This window comes from Malaclemys terrapin, chromosome 13 (assembly GCF_027887155.1).
Source record: "Malaclemys terrapin pileata isolate rMalTer1 chromosome 13, rMalTer1.hap1, whole genome shotgun sequence".
Classification (NCBI taxonomy): Eukaryota; Metazoa; Chordata; order Testudines; family Emydidae; genus Malaclemys; species Malaclemys terrapin.
This window is the reverse complement of record NC_071517.1, coordinates 6,143,665-6,165,027: the sequence shown is the minus strand read 5'-3', so window position 1 is coordinate 6,165,027 and position 21,363 is coordinate 6,143,665. Positions and strand designations below refer to the sequence as shown.

General features: G+C 45.1%; 1 protein-coding gene across 1 annotated transcript in view; it reads right to left on the bottom strand.

The window, feature by feature from the left end:
- Positions 1 to 3,931: 3,931 nt before the first annotated feature.
- The window catches only part of LOC128847951 (WD repeat-containing protein on Y chromosome-like), a 54,056-nt gene continuing 36,624 nt past the window's right edge, over positions 3,932 to 21,363 (bottom strand). The window contains exons 17-20 of the mRNA XM_054047675.1: positions 16,236 to 16,420; positions 8,368 to 8,501; positions 6,241 to 6,393; positions 3,932 to 4,468 (exon numbers count right to left, since the gene is read on the bottom strand). Of these exons, the coding sequence (XP_053903650.1) occupies positions 4,187 to 4,468; positions 6,241 to 6,393; positions 8,368 to 8,501; positions 16,236 to 16,420 (754 nt within the window). The 3' untranslated portion in view covers positions 3,932 to 4,186. The remainder of the gene's footprint in view (positions 4,469 to 6,240; positions 6,394 to 8,367; positions 8,502 to 16,235; positions 16,421 to 21,363) is intronic.

The following is a 21,363-nucleotide window of genomic DNA, read 5'->3' as shown; positions in this document are numbered from 1 at the left end:
CTCTGCAGGGAACATTTCTTCCTGACCTCCGTGGTCTTCAGTGTATCCTCTGAAGCATGAGGCTTGAAAGCCCTTGTAATTTGCATCCCAGCTAGTGCAATGGTCGAGGCTCTTCTTATTCATATAAACGTCTAATCTGTCTATGAAAACTGGTCAGAGAACAAGTTTAACTGGCATCTAGAGAAGCCCTAGCTGTTTCTGCAGTGTGTAAATTGCCTGTTTCTATTAACTCACCGTAGTTTTCCTGTTAGGAATTGCATGCTGATTCAACATTTCTTTTTGTGGCTTACAGAACCCATAAGTCATATTCCAGGTGCCCTTTGAACGGGGGAGGGAAAAAGTGGCTTGTGGAAAACAAATGCTGATCGTTTTCTTGAGAGCAGCTCTTCTAAGGATTATCTCAATGGATAATTCTCGTGCACTTTCACCAACTGGCTCCCTTTTCATTTTTCTGAAGGCTACATGCATCTACAGGAGCGCCGCCAGCTTTTTTGCCGCCCTAGGTGGCGGAAGGTCCCACCCCCGAAACGCCGCCCACGACAGAGGCGGCGGAAGGTCCCACCCCTGAAATACCGCCCCCGACGGAGGTGGCGGAAGGTCCCACCCCTGAAATACCGCCCCCGACGGAGGTGGCGGAAGGTCCCACCCCCGAAACGCCGCCCACGACAGAGGTGGCGGAAGGTCCCACCCCTGAAATACCGCCCCCGACGAAGGTGGCGGAAGGTCCCACCCCTGAAATACCGCCCCCGACGGAGGCGGCGGAAGGTCCCGCCCCTGAAATACCGCCCCCGACAGAGGCGGCGGAAGGTCCCACCCCTGAAATACCGCCCCCGACGAAGGTGGCGGAAGGTCCCACCCCTGAAATACCGCCCCCGACAGAGGCGGCGGAAGGTCCCACCCCTGAAATACCGCCCCCGACGAAGGTGGCGGAAGGTCCCGCCCCTGAAATACCACCCCCGACGAAGGCGGCGGAAGGTCCCACCCCTGAAATACCGCCCCCGACAGAGGCGGCGGAAGGTCCCACCCCTGAAATACCGCCCCCGACGAAGGTGGCGGAAGGTCCCACCCCTGAAATACCGCCCCCGACGGAGGCGGCGGAAGGTCCCACCCCTGAAATACCGCCCCCGACAGAGGCGGCGGAAGGTCCTGCCCCTGAAATACCGCCCCCGATGGAGGTGGCGGAAGGTCCTGCCCCTGAAATACCGCCCCCGATGGAGGTGGCGGAAGGTCCCGCCCCTGAAATACCGCCCCCGACGAAGGTGGCGGAAGGTCCCACCCCTGAAATACCGCCCCCGACGGAGGTGGCGGAAGGTCCCACCCCTGAAATACCGCCCCCGACGGAGGTGGCGGAAGGTCCCACCCCTGAAATACCGCCCCCGACGAAGGCGGCGGAAGGTCCCACCCCTGAAATACCGCCCCCGACGAAGGCGGCGGAAGGTCCCACCCCTGAAATACCGCCCCCGACGGAGGCGGCGGAAGGTCCCACCCCTGAAATACCGCCCCCGACGGAGGCGGCGGAATGTCCGGCCACCACGGTTGTCGCCTCCCAAATGTTAGTGTCCTAGGCGACCGCCTAGGTCGCCAAATGGGTTGCGCCCGCCCTGTGCATCTACTCCCATGATCTTCTCGGAGGATCTGTATGGTTAGCTGCCTTTCAGGCTCTGCCGTGCGTGGCTGTAGTGTGGGAGTTTGCGTGAGACAACAAGTATATGCAGTTTCCTGGTGGACATTTATTTTTATTCCCTGCATAATGGCTGGCAGTGTACAGCTCTCTGCCTGCCTAACCCCCTGGATCAATTCATTCACTGCACAGTGCTGTACAATGCCCATGTGACTCTTCATTGCTACAAGAGGGGCTGTTTGGGGTTACTCACAAACCAAGATTTCCCTAGCAAATGACCTAAAGCTTCTTCCTCCCCACCCCCATCCCTCCCAAACTGCCTCAAGGTTTTTACAAGACAAAAATACTTTGGAATTGCTAATTTGCTTTTTCTCTGAAACCACTAACCTCACCAACCTCATGAACTTCCCGGTTCCACTTGAGATGGAGGTGTTTTTAGGACACCACAGTAAAATTGCCATCTGATTTCAGTGACTTAGCCACAGAGCCGGCTTATGCTTTATGAAACGAAAACTTACTTCCTGGGTAAATGAAATCTCTGCAGTTTGCAACAAGTTCTTATAGGCTCATTTATAGGCACTTGGTCTTTATCACATTTCTTCTCTCTGCAAGGCTGAATTCCTCCAAAAAAAGTGGCTTCTTTTTCTACATAACATCATCAACATGAGAAACTCTGGGGGAAAGTGTAGACCATTTTAAAGAAGTTTGATTCACTGAAATAACTTTTCCAGTTCTGCCTCCAGCCTTATACATAGTTAAACACCACTGCCTTAAATTATAATGCCAAGATCTGTCCATCTACAAATATATGAGTTCTGCATGTCTGGAGAGAACTAGCTATGATAGCTCTCGTACATATCTATATCTAATCTGTCCATTTCCAGTGTTTCTAAGATGCCTGTCCTGGTGGTATCTTGGGGGTGAATATTTGAATTGTAGGTAATATAACTTACATTCCTTTGAGCTACAGAACCAAGATGCCTTTGTGGGGAATAAATCTTGATTTGCATTTACCAATCCCACTTTGTAATGAAGCAGCCTGGCACCAGATTGCAGTTTTAAAGAAAAATGGCAAATTGCATGCTGGGTAATCATTAGGCCACACCCATCACATGGTTTGTATCAGAGCTGGTTAGGAATTTTCCACTGAAATGTTTTTTTTCCCCCAATGGAAAATTCAGTTTCCACAAAATCAAAATTTTCTGTGGAAAAATTTTAAGTTTGCCCAATTTTTTCAATTTTCCATTAACTTGCTGCAACCTAAGGTGCTGCAATGCTCCATGACAGTTGTAGCCCAGGAGCTCCGTACTGGTCGCTAACTATGGGCTGGGCTCCTGGGTCAGACTTATATCGCCCATTTTGATCTCCACTTGCAACTTTTCCAAACTGGGATTTTTTCACAACTTTTAAGTCCATGAAAAATGTCAATATTTGGATTTTTTTGGTCCCACTTCAGGCTGAAAACACATCTCAAAATATCAGAATTTCGTAGAGGATGGGATTGACTTGACTCTAGTTGCGATGATCTGATGGCCCTCACTCTGAATGCAGTCATAAACACCTTTAAACCAAGCAACTGCTGTATCCTCCAGAGAAAGGATCTCTTTTTGAATAATGCTTTGAGTCATGTTGCTTTGTTTATATTATTCTGGTTTGCTCCCAGCCTCTGGAAAGCTTACTGATGCAAACTGTACAGCGAGACTGCAGTGTCTAAGGTCACATTGATGATTTACTGAGTGTCTGCAAACAGCTTTCGACTGCTGTTCACCTTCCCCCACTTTTTTCTTTTTTTTTAATAGTGAGGAGAAAATAATCATCTTCCATCATTGCAGCTATTGCTCAATTACATAGTTATTTCTGACATGAAGATTATAGGATAATTATAGTTGAAGATACTATGATTTAACTAGATAACTAAGTATCAACATTTTATAAACTACAGGGAATTTTTTTTGCTCATATGGCAATATTTAGCCTTAATTGGAGACATAATTAACCAAGTAACTTCTAAATTACATAGTAACTATCAGAGAGAATTACGAAAGAATGCAAAAATTCCCTGCAAATAAAGTGACGCTGAATCTTTCTTTGCCTGGCTTTGATTTCTCCCATTAAATTCAAGACCTCATTTCAAGAGCTAAAGGAGGCTTCAGGAGGCACTTGAGATGCACAAATGATGTGGTTTGGTTTGATCTCAGCAGTTTGAGTTTTTCAAAATTGGGAGGGATAGAGATTTGAGCCACAACTGAACTGAACGTCCGAAGACTGTCAAACGTTGGAGAGATGATTTGCCTTTTGCCCCTCACAAAATCCCATGTTAGTTGCTTTATTTTCATTATCCAGTGTAGAAATTTCACCATTTTCAAACCAAAGTACAAAAATACTCTTTTGCAATTACTTTATATGTGTACCAAAGAGGAATTTAGGTGTCAAAGGGATTGCTTAAAACAATGCTCCAGGGTCTAATACAAAAAAGACAAAGCATATTGCTCTAGAAATGGAATCCAGGTATTCTCTTTCAGAAGGTGCCAATACTTAGCATCTGTTACAGGCTAATAGAGACAGCTACTGTGGGAACTGGGAGGGAAACTGGAAACTTTTAGCCTTTTTACTGTGGGAGAGGCTAGCTCTGGTAGGTTTAACTAATGGGGGAAGCAGAGGGGTTTTCATGTGGACTGATGACTTCTTTCTCTCACTCAGGCTGGGCTCTTCTGTTTTCTCGGCGTCCAGGTCTGGGAAGGTTAATGGTAAAGACCTTAAGTCCATCTCGGTGCTGCAGACTATGCCCTGCCTCAGCATCCGAGGGGTCATGGGTAAGTCTTGAGGTAAAGTTAATTTCTGCATCTCCTAAGACAGAAATAGTTCATAAAAATGCATAATGAACACACAGGCCAACCTCGAGAAATACATTCTATCGCATGCATTTCTATAGCGTCCATCATTTCAGCCTGGGCGTGTATGTGTCAGGATTTTGTCTGAGGGCCTGATGATGGGTGGTTCTCTAATTACAGCCAATTTCAGGGTTGAATCTCTCTGGATTTAGTTTGAGACTAGTGAAATTATTTCTGTGGTTCCAATAATCTATGTACAAGCACCCAGAGACATTGTACTTGGTGTATTTTTAAAACTCATTCAATTAAACACCCCTCCCCCCCTTCCTCTCTGGGGACTCTACAGAACGGGAGAGAAACAACAAAAGTTGATACAACCAGATTCCTCCAGTGCATTTTGTAGGGATGAATATAGATGAGCCCAAATGGCTCCTCTCCTCACCATTTCCACATCTGGAAACCCCAAACCTGTATATCTTAAACACAGAGGTATTTGGGGTGAGAAGTAACGTTCTCCCTGGCCATGGAGTCTTCCCTCCGCTTACAAGTGCCCATAGAACCTAGCAGCTCCATTTACGCCTGTGTTGATGCTGTCAGGATAATGTGTGGCCTTTAATAACTGTAGAGATGAATTTCTAAATATTCTGGCTAAGGGCCAGAATATTGCATTTCTAGGTGCCAGGTTTTACATCTGCCTTGCACATGTACTGACAAAAAACTGTGTGATACATGTGTTTTGAAAAATGCATATTTCATATCTGTAATGACAAGTATTTCTGTTATAATACATACAAATGTATTAGGTGATGAAACTCCTGGTTGGGAATTAAGATTTCTAATATTCGCTCTGTCGCTAACTCACTATGTGGCCTTGGGCAAATCACTTAACCTCTTTGTGCTTCAACTTTCCTATCCGTAAAAATGGGAACTACATTATTTATCTGTGTGCCTCGGAGGGTTATTTTGTGGATTAACTACTTGACATTTATACACCACTTAGCATGTACACACTGTTCATATTTGCAGAGTATAATTATATCATAAATATATTAAAGATCGGGAGGTGCTCAGATAGCATGATAATGGGGGCCAGACAGAGAGAGATTTCAAACATGAAAAAATTTATCTAAATTAAACAAGTATTGTAAGAAATCTCTGAAGGAATGAAGATTCTCTTTGAAAGGAGTGCAGCCAACTCAAATTTGACTCCACATTTAATTTTTGTACAAGCAAGTTTTTAACCCAAGCAAGGATCAAGAAAAACGTTCCTACGATATTTTCTTTTAAACAAATTCAAATATAAACGATTATTTTTAAGAAATCAATATCACCCAGGCCTAGCTTGCAAAGAGAAGCCTGGAAGCGATGCTAAACAAAAGCGAAAGTGAGGCCATTCATTTTCATTTTCCAAGACGTAAACAAACAGAAAATAAATAAATAAAATAAAAAAATAGATTTTTAAAATTCTTTTCATTTTAATCTATGGTGTTGTTAGAAAGGTAGGTAGCGTGACTCTGCTACAGATTATGATTTTTAAGTTGATGTTAACCCATTAACAAACAGCTGGGTGATTTACTTACTTCCTTACTCCTTTTGTAGTGAAGTTTGTGAAGAAACTATTAAACCTTACAGGAAAAGCCGCAAGGAAAATATAATGAAAACAGCCAGGAGTCATTGACTGGCTGATTCTGAAAATGCTGTTGGAATGGCTATTGGCAGGAGGGGCCTTGGCCACTGGGGGGCTGGTTTGTATTTAATGTAAAACTACCTGGAGGGAAGGACACTTACCGGGGTTGCTAGTGCATGAAAAGGTGAACAGAGTGTCCCAAACCGGTTGAATTTGTTAGCATTGATAGCCCCAAACACACGCCGACGGGCTTTCCTTCCTGTAATTCTTTTCACCAGGTCATTTTCCAGATGGTGTCTGAAAAGGCTCTGGCACTGAAAAGGGAAAAAAAAACCTGGGTTGCAACGGCAATGATGCCATCACACTAATTTAAAGCCTATCTCCCTTTTCAGAATGAGGGAACATTGATTCACGTTGGAAACAACTAAATCCACCCCCAGAGCTGCCCTCTTCCTAAAGCTCAGAAGCAGAGGGCATCAATACCACTTAATGGAAACGCATGACAATGGTTTTATAACATCAATAGATCCCCTTCCCAAAGGAATGCTAATTACGGCTCAACTTCAGTGGCTAAAGTGTAAAACGGACACACTATTCTATGTATGATTGTGTCCCCAAAACTCCAATATATGCCAGGCACTGGAGAGAAATAAACACAAGGCCTGGCCCATGCCCCAAAGAGTTTACACTCCTATGCTCATATAGAGTCCCATGGGTTCCTGGTGGACATCTGCATGGAGCTCATTGTAGGATCCACCAAGCGAAGATGATAGATGAGATTGGAGAGGAGGGACAAGGAGACAACAGGATTCATGGGATTATAAAGCCAGAAGGATTCATTGTGATCATCTATTCTGATCTCCTATATATCACACACCATCTGAGTTGCTCAGTAAGGCATGGGATATCTCAAAGGTTCCACCACGTGTTTTTGGTTCTGTTTATTGTTCTTTTCCCTGCTCACTTCTCACATCCTTCCCAGCAGAAGTGAAATTTGAGGAGGGAATTGAACCTGGTGAGGGATGTGGCAAGGTGACCTGGTTTTGGGAGGGTGTTCCCAGGTTCAGGGGACGCATTGAAGAAGGAAGAGACACATGGTGGTGGTTGCTGACTTTAGAGAAATTACGCAGTTTTCTTTCTTTCTTTCTGGTGGTGTGACTTTTAGTGATTGGCAGTTCTGGACTGATCGCCCTGGAGATGGTCATTTCTCTATATCCACAGAACAGCTATAGAAGAAGCGATACAAGCTTCCCCCACCCTGGCGCTTCAGCCATGGCCTGGAGAGAGCAGACCTCCAGGAGTGAAAGGACAGCTCTCAGTCTCCTTGGCCCATGTAATCCCTGGCCTTTTTAATGAGAATGCCAAGAAGATTGCAAATTAGTGCTAGTGGAGATATGTCCACTGGAAAATGGACCGAATTGACCCATCTCATTTCACAAAGGCTACAGAACAGGCTTTGGATGGGAGTAATTTCAGTCATTATGGATGTGGGCTAATTCCACTGCTTGCAATCCATTACAGTTGGAACAAACTACCAAGGGAAGTGAAAAGAGAACAGGAGTACTTGTGGCACCTTAGAGACTAACAAACTTATTAGAGCATAAGCTTTCGTGGACTACAGCCCACTTCTTCGGATGCAAGGGAAGTGGTGGATTCTCCATCTCTTCCAGTCTTCATATGAAGACTGGCTGCCTTTCTGCAAAATATGCATTAGTCAAATGGAAGTTATTGACCTCGGATATACGGGACATCAAATCAAATGATCGAATGGTCCCTTCTGGCCTTAAAATCTATGAATCACCAACCCTCTGTGCCACCCAAAAATTCACATTTTACAATGGCATTAACCACCTGAAGAAGAGGTACAGAAGAATAAATAAGAATGGAGCATTTGTTATCAGACCTTGGAGATTACTGTTATCTGCATTTCCTTATTAAATATAGTTCAGCTTTGCTGCCACACGCAGGAATAAAACCTACTGGCTATTACTTTAAGAAACCATCCATTATTATTATTATTATTTAAAAAAAACCACCATTCAACAGTCTATTTGCTCTTGTGTTTGCAATAGATTGGATTGCTCTGCATAATCCGCAAACCGTTCCCTGTGCATGACTTTTTTTGGCTTGCCTATCTGAAGCAATCCCCAATGCTTTATCGCTTTGTGTGTCTTTTAATTAACCTGAGCTCATGGCAGATTCTCTTATCTTAAGCTGCTGGGTTTTACCCTTCAATGGAATGGCAGAGTGTCAAGGTCAGAGATAGGCGAAAGATCTCACAGACTCACCTCGTGTTTTCTTTGATTTGAGGTACCGGTGAAAGATTGTGGCGTAGTCAGGCGGCTTTGCACTGCATCCTCGGCAGAAATCTGGCTGGGGGATGTGGATGGATGGGCACCATCCACTCTTGGTAATTGGAACTCTGTAGAGAGAGAATAGGGTCAGCAGGTGGCACTGTATGGTAGAACATGTATAGTATTTCTTAAAGGCATGGGCAGTTCTGTCAGCTTCTTCTTTAGTGGAATCCCAGCAAAACAAGGCAATGGCCTAAAACGGAGCAGGGACCACACACACCAAGTGCTAAATACCACATGACTCAGGAGAGGAATCACACCTCTTTATTATGTGGATTTAGCTTCCTAACACTGTCACGGCCTGATAAGCATCACCAGACCTTCGTTTTCCCATTTGACTCACTGGCTTCTGGAACACCTGTGTAATTGCCATAGGTGCGAAGACTCTGTGCGTGTTAATATTGCTTGAAGCACTTATCAACCTACCTAAAAAAAGAACCAGACTGTCGAACGTGGAGTCACACTCGGCCGGGCTCGGTCAAAAATGACTTGGGCCTGTTAGTTCTTTGCATTCGAGCCAAATCGTAGCTTCATTATCAACAGCTGCCCCCTCCCATCTCAGCATCCTTCCTGGATTTGAAAAAGTTTGCTGGTTTGAAAGCCTTTGTGGGCATTTACAAATGGAAAGGTTTGTTGCTGCAGCCAGGCTGCGGTGTGATGAGACCTCTTTGGAGCTCAGCGCACAGCACCTTTGCATGAGCAGCTGCTGAGGCGTGATGGGCAGAGCCAGCGCTCAGCTGGGAGACCAAGGAATGCAGGTGCCACAGGAAGCAGTGATGAAATGATTCAGTAAGCGTGTCTGATCTTTCTGAGGTGATGCTCATCCAACACTCCAGCATGGTTTGGGATCACTGTGCGGACAGAGGTCAGCAACAATTCCATTTCAGTCTTTGACAGAGGCAGGGTTTTGGCCTCTGTAGTCTGACAATTGCTTTCTGTCTATTTAAACAGCTGTTGCAACTGGGAAGCATGCTGCTTCCTTTCCTGTCCCAAACCATGCAAGGTGCTGTTTGCTGTGAAACAGATGCTGCATTTCAACCCAGAGCTGGCTGCACTTCAGTAATGCTTGAAGGGATTCCCGTGCAATTTGTCCGTCTGCTTTCGAAAGGGACAATAACGGATAGTTAAGGTCCGGTCCAAAAGAAATGTTTCCATGAATTATGCAAATTCCAGTTTGAATTCCCCCCCCACCCTCAGGGATACATTTAAAACAACCCCCATCGCCTGTTTACAGCTGGGTAGAGCATGGCAAATACAACTGGCACAAATATTTTTGACAAAAATGTCAACGCCAAATCGTTTCATGGAGATACATTGATTTCAACTACATGTTTGACAGGAAGGCTTCAGAGGTCCAGGGCTCTCTGGTCCCATCTGACTAAATTGAGGGAGCGAGCAACTTGACTGGAAAAACCTGACCTTTTCTATCCACGATTCTGTTTCACAAAAACACATTTTGAAACCTCAAAAGTTGTCATGAAACTGAATCGGCCTCCTCCAGCCAGCTCGTGTGAGATGGTTAGAAACACAAATGAAAATCACACCGGTCTGTATTCATTGGACGCTCTCCTCAGCCCAGGCAAACAGCCAACAGCCCAGCCCACAAACCCTGACCCTCTGCTCAAGGGTTCACAGGGCCAGGATCCTAGGTCAGCCCATTACAGAAATAGGGCTAGAGATTTGAAATTTGAATATAAACCTGAACTGCCTTAAAGTTCATGAGGGGCTTGGAGGGGTGGGGGGAAAGAATCAGACTCATGTCTAATAAGTTGGAAAAGTGCATGAAATTGTTAACATTCCTTCACCTTTAACAATCAACGGTTTATTAGAACATAGGGAAGGGTATTTGTTTTCCCCAAGCACCTGCTATTTCGCCTGGCAGTGCCCCTTTAAGCTTCTGAAGTCCTTTAGGATGAAACGTGCCAAATAAGTGCAAGACATTAATTAGTTTTATTAAAGATGACGATACAAAGACAAATATCTTCGGACTCTGCCAAGCCTCCTTCGGGATGCCCCAGACTGACAGAGACTAAGTGAGGTATCGAACAGTCACTAAAGTTCAAACATTTGGAGTGTGGTAGGGAGAGAGACCATCTCTGCATCGCTGTGGGACAGACATTCACCTGCCCTTTCCATATAGGGTGGAGTCCCTGAGAGGAGAGAGCTTCTCTTCTCCCCTCCCCTGACTGCCCCTAGGCCCCCTCACCTTGCCTCATGAGACGTTAGGTCCAATCCTCTGGTGCGGCTTTTTTCCTCCTCCCCACCCCGCTTGTTGGATATGGTTCTAGATCTGTCCCTTCCCTTCCAGGGGATGGGGATTGGTTCACTTCCTCCCCTCCTTCCTGGCCTGCAGTTTTACATTCTTGGCTTAAACCCCTTTCTTATGGATCCCTACTCTATGCAGCCTGCATCCCTCGCTAGGCTTCAGCATGCTTGTAACGTAGTTTGTAACAGGGCGTGGACGCTAGCCCTGCACCAATCCACTAGGTAGGGTGACCAGATCGGAAGTGTGACAAATCAGGATGAGGGTGGGGGGGTAATAGGTGCCTATATAAAAGAAAAACCTCAAATATTGGGACTGTCCCTATAAAATCAGGGCTCTAGTCACCCTAGCATTAGGCTGCAAGTGCATTTGAAGGTGGCTCCCAAACACAGGGCCTGATCCAAAGCCCACAGATGCCCGTCCACTTCAGGGACTCAGAGTCCTGGTTAACAGCTCCAGGGTAGACAGAGCTTGAGACCCATGAAGGCGACAGGGAGCCCACTGCTGTCACTGGCAGGTTTGCAGGAGCAGGTTTCTAGCATGGGTAGCTTTTGCTTTTGTTTCCCTCTCCGACCCGTAAGGGCTGAGAAGCAGACAAAGAGGCAGACACAGCAAGGTGACTTCAGAGGATGCCCAGGGAGGTCAGAGAGAATTCGTACAGCAGAGCATGTAAAACACTGGCAGCCTCTGATCAGCCAGGCAAGGTAGGATCTGGAAAGAGAATTATGCAGCCGTGTCTGTTTGAACGAGGGAATTTGCTATTTCCCCATTTCGTTCCTCGCCTCCAATACCTGTGAGTTTTAAACAATATGCTAGGCCGGGAAAAGGCATTCTTCAGCATCGCCGGGGCTCAGTGCTGTCTAGACTTCGAAACACAACAGTGCACACCCTTCCTTGAACTCCTGCCACTGCCTCTCTCAACGTTTCCTAGACATGGAAGCTGAGAGCCCTTCGCTTTGCCAAAGTCTCAATCATGCTAACGAGCCCCTAGTTCCTGTAGCATCTGGCAATTGGTCCTGCTGAACTTACAGCAGGTGTTAGCAAAGTTCATTTCCAAAACCACATCCATCCGAAAAATTCAGCCTTCACTTCCCATTATGGAATGACAGCATCTCCCTTCAGGCTGACGGAGAGAGAGAGAGGAGCTTGGAGCAGGCCGTTCCTGGAGGGACGGCTTCCTAATAATTACGCTACGGGGGTAAGCTTTCTACTGGCGTATTACTGTCAGGGCAAATTGATGTCTAAATCCTGTCAGAAAGGAGATACCTCTCGTAGCTTGGAAGCATGTCCTCTTTTCTATAAAACCAGCTATGTCCAGAGACCCGAGGTCGTAGCTGCCCTAAATAACCTGCTCTTTCTTGCTTATGTCCTTTCCAACTTCTTATCGGTATGTTGAGGGATGTGTGGTTCTACAAATCTGGTTACCCTTAAGTGAGTTTAGATTTCTCATGTACTGAGGTGTTTGTTTAGTTTAGGGTAGAGTTTCTCACATTAGCCTTTGACTCTGTGGGTTTTCATCACAAAGAATGGGACCTGGCTGTCTCTGAGTGCAGTCCAAGTGAAGAGAGTTTATAAGGAGAAGGCACAGGGTTTGCCTAACCCCACGATCTAAGTAACTCCTTAAAACCCTGTTTCTACCCCAGTCAGGCCCTCTCTGCATTCCTCATGATGTGACTCAGCCTGGACCCGTTAGTGCTGATAGGAGGCATTTTCCAATTGCCTCTTGTTACCCCTACAGCGTGCGTCAGGTCCATGACACATCCAACCCCTGGCAGGCTTTGGTTATGTGCTGGCGAATGGGTTTGCCTCACCGCTGTTCTCTACTGGATGGACTGTCAGACCTGCTTCAGTATCAGATCATTTCACCCTCTGGCTATCTTAGGTACTTTATAGCCCTCATAGGACTTTACGGTTATTAATGGCTGTTATCTCACTACACTCTGTAAGGCAGGGAAATAATAGCCTCCGTTTTAGAAACGGGGAACTGAGGCACGCAGTGGGTTGAGTGACTTGCCCCATATGACACCGTGAGCCTGTAGCTGAACCAGGAATTGAACCTATTTCTTTTGAGTCTTAGTCCAAAACGCTAATTGCGAGGCCCTTCTTCCCTCTAGTGACATGCCCCTAGGAGGGATAGAAGCAAAACTAACACTACAGGTCATTTAGCTCATGTAACAGAGGCTTATGTTTTTGGAGCTCAAGGTGTCAGTTGCCATGGAGTGTCCTGTGATTATTTTCAGAAGTGACTAGAGATTTTGAGTGTCTCAATTTTTGGGTGCCTAACTTGACACCCCTTAAAGGGGCCTGATTTCCAGAAGGTAGGTGTTCAGCGCTTTCTAGAAACCAGGTCCCTTTAAGGTACATGAAACCAGGCAGCCCCAAATGGAGGCAGCCAGAATCACCACTCACTTTATAAACTTGAAGCCCCAACCCTCCAAAATTTTGACCCAGAGAAAAACACACTCAGCAGAGACAATTTCTCAGGTGTTTGATCACGATGGAGCTGATTCCAGCCCCACAGCTCTGAGCCGGCAGCTGGCAGCTCTAATCTGATAGGCTAGAAAAGTAACACAAATCAATGAAAAGCTCCACGTTAGGACTCCGACTGTCTGATGTAGATTTGACCGTGTGTGATAGATAATGTGTCTGCTTGAGCTGTAGCTTTAAAAAAAAAAACAAAGGTCACGCGTGAATATGAAGGGTGTGTTCATCTAATGGCAGGACACCGAACGGTAATTAAAACATTCAGCAAATGGGAACCGACCAGCAAACACTTAAGTGGCCTAAGCCCATCTAATACAAAGAAGGCGGAAGGTGCACCTGCTAAGCAGAAAGGCAATAATCCTATTGCCTTCCATTCCACAGCACCTTCCATCTAATGAGCTGAAACCAGTCTCATTAATTCAGTTTCCCCCGCAAGGTGGGTTTTCCACATGGGGATGCAGAGGCACAGTGTGTAAGTCATGCAGGAAATCTGTGGCAGAACCCGGGAATCCTGGCTCCACGTTTCCCGCGCTAGCGCCTATCCAGCCTGTCACCTGGTACTTAACGGCTTGATCGTGAGCACAGGAGGCAAAGGAAAGAGGCTCTAATTGCTCACTGCTCGAGCGGCTTGTGGATTTGGATAGGGAAACACATCCAGATATAAAATGCTGCAGTGTATTGTGAGCTCTCCAAAGCAGCAAGATGGCAGATTTCTCTGTCCTCCCAGACAGCTGGAACAGATTTTACATTTGACAAAAAAAAGTCTGATCTATGGGCTTCCAAACAGCACTCTGGACAAAGCGCTTGTGTGTGTTTTAACAAACATGTTCATGAAGGCAGGGTTTGCGGCCAGCCCACTAAGAGTTGGCTGCAAGTTGCTCCTAACTTGGACGGAAAAGTGCAGAAAATCTGTGTCCAGGCTAAACAAATCTGAGCACATGGACCCGTTCAGCCTTGAATCTCGGAAGCCGTTGACCGACCAGTAGCTCCAGGTGGTCAGAATTTGCAGTCTTGCTGGTTGATTTCTATAGGGCCATTTCAATTCAGACCCCAAACAATGATGTGGGTGCTGTTCTGCACACCCCTCCCAGTTAGATAACTGCACAGTTATTACCATCTTCATGCAGCACAGTGCCTGAAACTTCAGAGCAAGGCAAATCGACCCTTTTAGGTCCTCACCCAGCAAAGCACTTAAGCGCTTGCTTCATGCTAAGCATGTTCTTAAGTCCATCTCTATTCTGCACTGAAACATGTGCTTAACTTTAAGAACAGACTTCAGTTCCCTTGACTTCAGTGGGTTTTAAACAGCTGCTTACGTGCTTTGCTGAGCTGGCACCTTCAGGCATCTGACCTATTATGTAATACTATCCATAGATCTGGGATTTCCTTCCTGAGCCCCATGGTGATCAGGTGGCATGAAGCATGAGATTTAACTTCCCTGATCTGATCATGCATATGGCAATAATGGTAATCCAATTATCTAGCCTTTTAAAAATGCAGCCACACTATTTGACTTTCTGCTCCAGAAACGCAGAGTTCACAGTGAATATATTTCTGTTCATTTGGGAAGATCTGAAAGTATTTCCATGGTGGGCATTTGTTCAGTTTAATGTGTTCTAGGGGTCACTGTGTGTCCCCCCTCCACTCCTTGGCTAGGAATTTTCTGGGCAGTGTTGATTTTTTCCCTTAGTATGTTTTTAGTTAGCTTTTTTTGTTGTACCCAAAGACCTTTGGGTGTTGGCACCACATCATGAGAATATTTTATTATTATTTATCACAGTTATGAATGCGACTCTGTTTACTGCATGGCCCCTAATGATTTACACAAATTCCTGGAACACATATTGTGCAAAGTGAACGGAAACCTCACAGCTGTGCATTCCTTCAGTGAAAAGTGCAGTCCGGTTCCAGTCTGTTTCTTAGCAATAAGTCAAGCCTGTGCAATCTATGGAACAGCTTGGCAGCCGCGCAAAACTGTCTGACTGTTAGAACAATTTGTTGCTCACTTATTCTGGGTCCTGCCCTGAAGTCCTGACTCCAGAAAACCTCCACCCCTCCATTTCCAATATTTGCCAATTGGCTTCACTGAGTTTTGACTGTGCGAAGACTTCAAGATTGGAGCCTTAGGAGCACTTCTGACGCTTTGAAAATGACAATTTTTTTTTTACTCAGCAATTGCAGAACATTCAGATCATTTTAAAGAGGAGGCAAACAAGCAGCAGACTGGGATTTGGCTGAAGTAATGAATTCAGCTCTTCACAGCCTCACTAGGTCTACATTTCTCCCTGGAACCTAATTAAAATACTTTAATATCCATCTTTCAGCACCTTTTGTGAAGCGGGATGACAAACAATGAGTCACTCTATTTTATAATTACATAAATGTTAACTTATTTTAAAAGAGACACATTTGGGGCCAGATCCTAAACTTTCCATCTGGCTACTTTGGGCTGCACAGACGGCACAGAACAGCCAGGAACCTGGTCTAGACGGCAGTGGGGGATTCCCAAGGTATACAACAGCATCTCCCAAAGTGCAGGTTGTGCTGGACTAACTGGGGGTGGAGAGCCATGAAAGTGTATGGAGTGACCTGGGTAGGTTGTAACAACGCATGGCATGGGTACAAGGGGATCAGTGGATTACATTTTTTCCTGAAAGGGGAGGGAATTATCCTTCAAAAGTCTGAGATATGCTAGCATGGGGAAAAGGCAACATAGCGGGAATGGGGAACAGATGGGAGGAGGACCAAGAGTGGAGTGTACTGCGTTCCAGCTGATCCTCACCTGTGCAATGGCCGTAAGGGCTCAGAACAAACCAGCCTGTCCAAGAGTGGCCCTTAGGCTGTTCTAACTTGTACTGGGGGCTGGTTTCACCCCTGGCTGCCCCCAGGAATGGGGAAGGTGTATTGCAGCCATCTTTGCCCCCTGCTCTGTCAGTTGCACAGAGAGTATGGTGTGAGGTCTCACTGTCCTCCCAGAAGAGCTGAAGTTAAGGGCTAACTCTTGAGAATATGCTCCTGATTCTTAAGGCGGGCCCCATTGCGGGCAAACACTTACCCTGCAGTTGCTCTTTCTCCTCCATTGTGCTTCCCCCATTGATCTCCTGGTTTACCTTCTCTTCTGTCTCTCCCTCCACATTTCTGACAAGCTCCCCTGAACTGAAGAGCCGCCCATCAGTATATGCCGGCTGCTTGATTGGCGTTCGTTTTTTCCTGATTTCTTTTCTCTCACTCCAGGGGTCCCTGATAAAAAAGAAAAAAGAAAAAAAAGGGAAAATAAAAAGATGCTATTGCTAGAGTGGGTTAAATATCTGTAACCAAACCTGGGACTGATCATCACAGGCAGCCAGAGAAAACGTGAAACCCAAACCCTAATGGATCAGACTCATCTGACCTACAAAGGATGTGGGGAGCTCCATTACAGGAGGTGTTGGGAACAGGAAGCTACTGTTGAGAATAATCTTGGATTGCGAAGGGGGTTGGATTACACCACTTTACTTGATGGCCTTTTCCAGCTATGCTTTCTCTGATTCACACCACGGTCATATTAACCCTGTTTCTATAGAAGGAAAAGACAATGCTCTGGTTGACTTAAGTAGTGGTAGATGCCATAAAGAACATAGAAAGAACTGCCTCACGTGTTATTCCATATGGTAATAAGATATCTGGCCATATTGGCAGGGATCCGTAAAGGCAGAGCTGTGTGAAAAGGGGAAAAGTATCACCCCACCTGCTATATCAGCCCAGGTCATTTCCCAGCCTGAAAAGTTCACTTTTCATTAAACGCATTGAAACTTGGAAAAGTCAGCGCAGTTTGACACAAAAATTCATCTTCACTAGAATGAAACTTCACATGTCCAAAACCAGTGGGTTTGCTCAAAGATACTATTGCGCAGAAATCCACGACATTTCCCCCCGCTCCCCATCTGGACCAGTTCCATGAAATCAAAACCGAATGTGAAAACCTCAAATATTGCGAATGTCACTGCAAATATATCACATGGCCGTACGTAGCCCTGTGGCCAACATAGGAACACTACAGAAGTAGAAATTCAACAGTGTTAGCTCGGAAGAGGTTAAAGCCACGACAGAAGACAGTCCCAGCTCAATAATAAATTGGATTTATTGGTTGAATTTTATGGACACTAGTCAGATAACGATGCCTTTGAACAACAGTAGCAATGCTTGAGCTGCGGAGTCCAACCTTGACCTGACAGTAGTTTTAAAACCGGCCTATTAACTGGAATGGTGTGATACTTGGTTTATACCTAAGTTTACCAAATGCCTTTTCTTTATATTGCACTTTTGTCTCAGTTTGTGGCTGCAACGCCAGTAGAGGTGACTTACCTGCCATCCCCCACGCCACCCAGTCGCAACTAACGGCAAGGCGAGAACAAAACAGAAGTGCTTTCCCACAGGAAGTGGGCCAATTCAAGGGGAGCTGAACAAGCTAGACTTTCTGGAGTTTGTTCTGTTGAGAAGATGGGTAACTTCTACTAAGAACGTCTTCGTGAGAGAATAAGCTTAAACCAGACTGTTCTCGCTATGTAATATTCACTTCTGTCCGAAGCTGTCCACTGCGATTATAGGTAGCAAATAAAATAGACTAAGGTAATGTATGGCCACTCGTTTCTCTTCTGAAAAGGAAATTCCTCGGGCCAGATTCATTACAGTGGCATAAGCAGGCACAGCTCCACTGAAGGCCATTGCGTTGAGCCAACTTAAGTCAGCCCAGAGTCCAAAGCTTCCTGACCGCCTGGAAGCCATGACAGGATCAGACACTTCATCCATTCCCACGGCTCTGAAAGAATTCAGATTCTCCATCTAATAGTCATACACAGCCGGCTAAATGACTATGCTTGCTGGGAGAGGCAAGTTGGCATAATGCTCCTGGGCCCAGCATGACTCCATGGGTGGTTAGCTTGGTCCCCGGCCAAAGCAATGAAATTGGAAGGAAGTATGTGGCTTCTCTTTGGTACTTTGTGGTTTGACCATCTGCAGGGAGCTTGAGTAGGCGAGCATCTCTCTCTTTCTGCCCACCCCCTCCTCCACAGCAGACCAACAGCCAAGGAGCAGTGATAGTCTCTATCACTATAATAAATGATACTTCTATAGAGCTTGCCAACCGAGGATCTCAAAGCACTGGCAAGCCTGCACTTGGAACACTGCACTCAGCTCCGGCACCTCAGTAACAGAAAGATGTAGAGGAAAGAACAACAGCAAAATGATTGCTGGATTGGAGGGGCTGGTTTATGGGGGATGAGATAATCATCTATAGTATCAGAGGTGTGCAAAGGATGGAGACGAATGGAGGGCATAATTATGGGTAATGGGATGAAGGTAAGAAAAGGAGCATTGACGATATCAGGGGAGTCTTTCTGGCAGTGAGATTTATGAAATAGTGAAAGAGTCTTTCATTGGGTGTGGCAGAGGCCTCATCAAGTGGCAGGCAATTTTAATCTAGGAAATAGGTCTACACCAGCAGGAGAGACACTGGACAAGTGAGATGAGTGTTGAATCTCTAATTTCTGTGATTAATGTGGAGATCATCATTAGGGGTTACAATCAGGGAAAACTTTTTAAAATCAGTGTTTCCATTAGATGTCTATTTTTCTAGGGTAACCATACCTTCCCTCCCATCTCCCCCAACTTTTGCTTTGGCCTGAAACGTACTCGTACATGGCCAGAGAGAAATGTTTTCTGAATACAGTTGAGGAGGGTGGGGAGGGAAAAGTACATTCATGTCATTTTTAAGATGCAAGATTACAAAAGGCTAAAAAATAGATGTTTGTGGTTTCTGAAGCCATTTGGCATTCCTGGGTGGGAGTTGATGAGGCTCTGGGTTTTTGTTATTATTTAGACACCCTTACATTTTGCAGGGCTATTTCTCTTCAGTGTGGGTACGTGTGGGTAGTAAAGCAGAGGGTATTTTGGGGAAAAAAAACAAAGTTAAAAATGGCCTGGTTATCGAGTTTAGAAAAGTGCTCATTGCATGTGCAACCACTTGTTTTGTTTTTTTAAAAAGAGCTCAAATTTGCTGTAGATTTTGAGGATGTGGACATGCAATACCAAAACGCAATGAAATATATATGGGAAAACAACTGAAGCACGCTCCTCTTGAGCTGAGATCCCAAAGAATGTATTTCATACTTCATTATGCATTTCCTGATTTATGTTAGCTTGTATCTTGTACTGTGTGACCACGGGGAGTGTGGGTTTGTACAAGAGTCAGCTAAACCTTCTGGTGGGCTCAGGTTGGATTGTTTCAAGGTTGAGATCAAGGTCCACACAAAGAACTCTCTGCTGAATTCATTGAACTCTCAAACTCATAGAGCAGTGTTGATCCAATATGCTGTGCTCTGATGGTCACCATATAAGTTTTAGTAACTGTTGCACCAAATTCAATTCTTGTGGGTATCTAGTTATACTTTGAACCTCATCAGCAGCACTAAGGAGTCCCACTAAATCCTGCATGCTCAGAAGAGAATCCTATTCACTAGCATCAAGGGTTAAGCGGCTTTTGACCTCTCTGTTTCTGTCCCTATTAGTGCCCAGCATACTCCTAATCTATCCTAGGACAATTGCTGTGATTCTTATTCTTCCTGATTCAGGCTATGTCTACACTACCGCAGGATCGACACTGCTGCGATCGATGCACCGGGGGTCAATTTAGCGGGTTTAGTGAAGACCCGCTAAATCGACGGCAGACTCCAGTACTCCAACAGGAACGAGAGGAGGAAGGTAGATTGATGGGAAAGCATCTCCTGTCGACCCAGCATGGTGTAGACACCACAGTAAGTCGACCTAAGCTACGTCGACTCCAGCTACGTTATTCCCGTAGCTGGAGTAGCGTAACTTAGGTTGACTTACCGCAGTAGCGTAGACGGTGTTGACTCAATGTCAGTCCAGTAAGTCAAGAATTATTTCACTTCTTTCTGTTTCTTTCTCCCAGCATCGGACAATTAAACACTATCTTCTCTAACAGTAACAGTCAACGGCTCAAGTTGTGGGCTCAGTTACACGGGTGTGAAAATCCAGAGTGACTCTGCTAATTTCAGTCGGATCACTCTGGATTTACATCAGGGTAACTGAGAGTAGTGTTTGGGCCACAGTTTTCAGGTCACAGACAAAACTTAGAGAGAAACAGTCACTCCATCAGATTTTGTAAGAGAAATAAATAATTACGCTTCATTCTCCCAGTAGCACTGCCATGCTGTGTGACAGTTTCCTGAAGGAGATATTCTTATGGCTGCAGAAGTTTGCGCTCAGATGCTGGACAAATCTCTCTTGATCAGAGGTGACACCGTTATAAGAGATGCACATTCTTTACTTGCCAGGTTCAAGCACTTACTAACTATTGACTCTCAGGTAGTCTCTGATCTGAACGTCTCAAAACACACAAACATTACAATTTCCTTTTTCCTAGTCCCAAAGTACATACTGACTTGTCTAATAAGTGCATCCCATGTGATATTCTCTTTACCCATTAGTTCTTTAAAATGGAAGAAAAAGGACTTCTGTTAAATTTCCAATTAACCCTCTTTGGTCAACTAATGCTTCCTTGTAAAACCTTAATATCGCTAGTTTTCCTCTCGGGTTAATTAATATTTGATTAGTCATCTGGAAAGGTCATGGATGTTTATCAATAATATCAGTGAGATGATTGTCTTCCAAAAATTATAGTATCTGTAGAATAATTAGGCCTTCTTAATATCAGCTAGACACAGATCTTTATTTACTCTTTTGCTGTGAGTGGAAATTAATTTTGTTTGGCTATGAAAGAATGAATCCCAACTCACAGGGTAGGTTTGTCCAAAGCTTCTTTGGTATCATTTTTTCTATCTGACTTTTCCTTTGTGAACACAATGCTTTTGCTTCTGGGTGAAACAATTGGATTTGTGGAAAGAAACTGGGAGAACTTAGTACAATAGGCCTGACTTTGGTGAACATTGTTGATCTGAATCCTCTGCTGCTTTCGGGGACTGGAGGGAGATTGAAAAATCTGGAACTTTACGAAACACTGTTTAGAACTGTGGCTATTAAGAAAAGCTGGACTCAAGTAATTTACAAAGCATCTGATAACCTTTTCAGAGCTCCCGTCTGCTTCAAATGAACAGTGTTTATTCGCTTCACCTCTAGTTCTAGCCCAGTGTAATTAGTTGACAAATCTTCAGCGACTTTAGTTG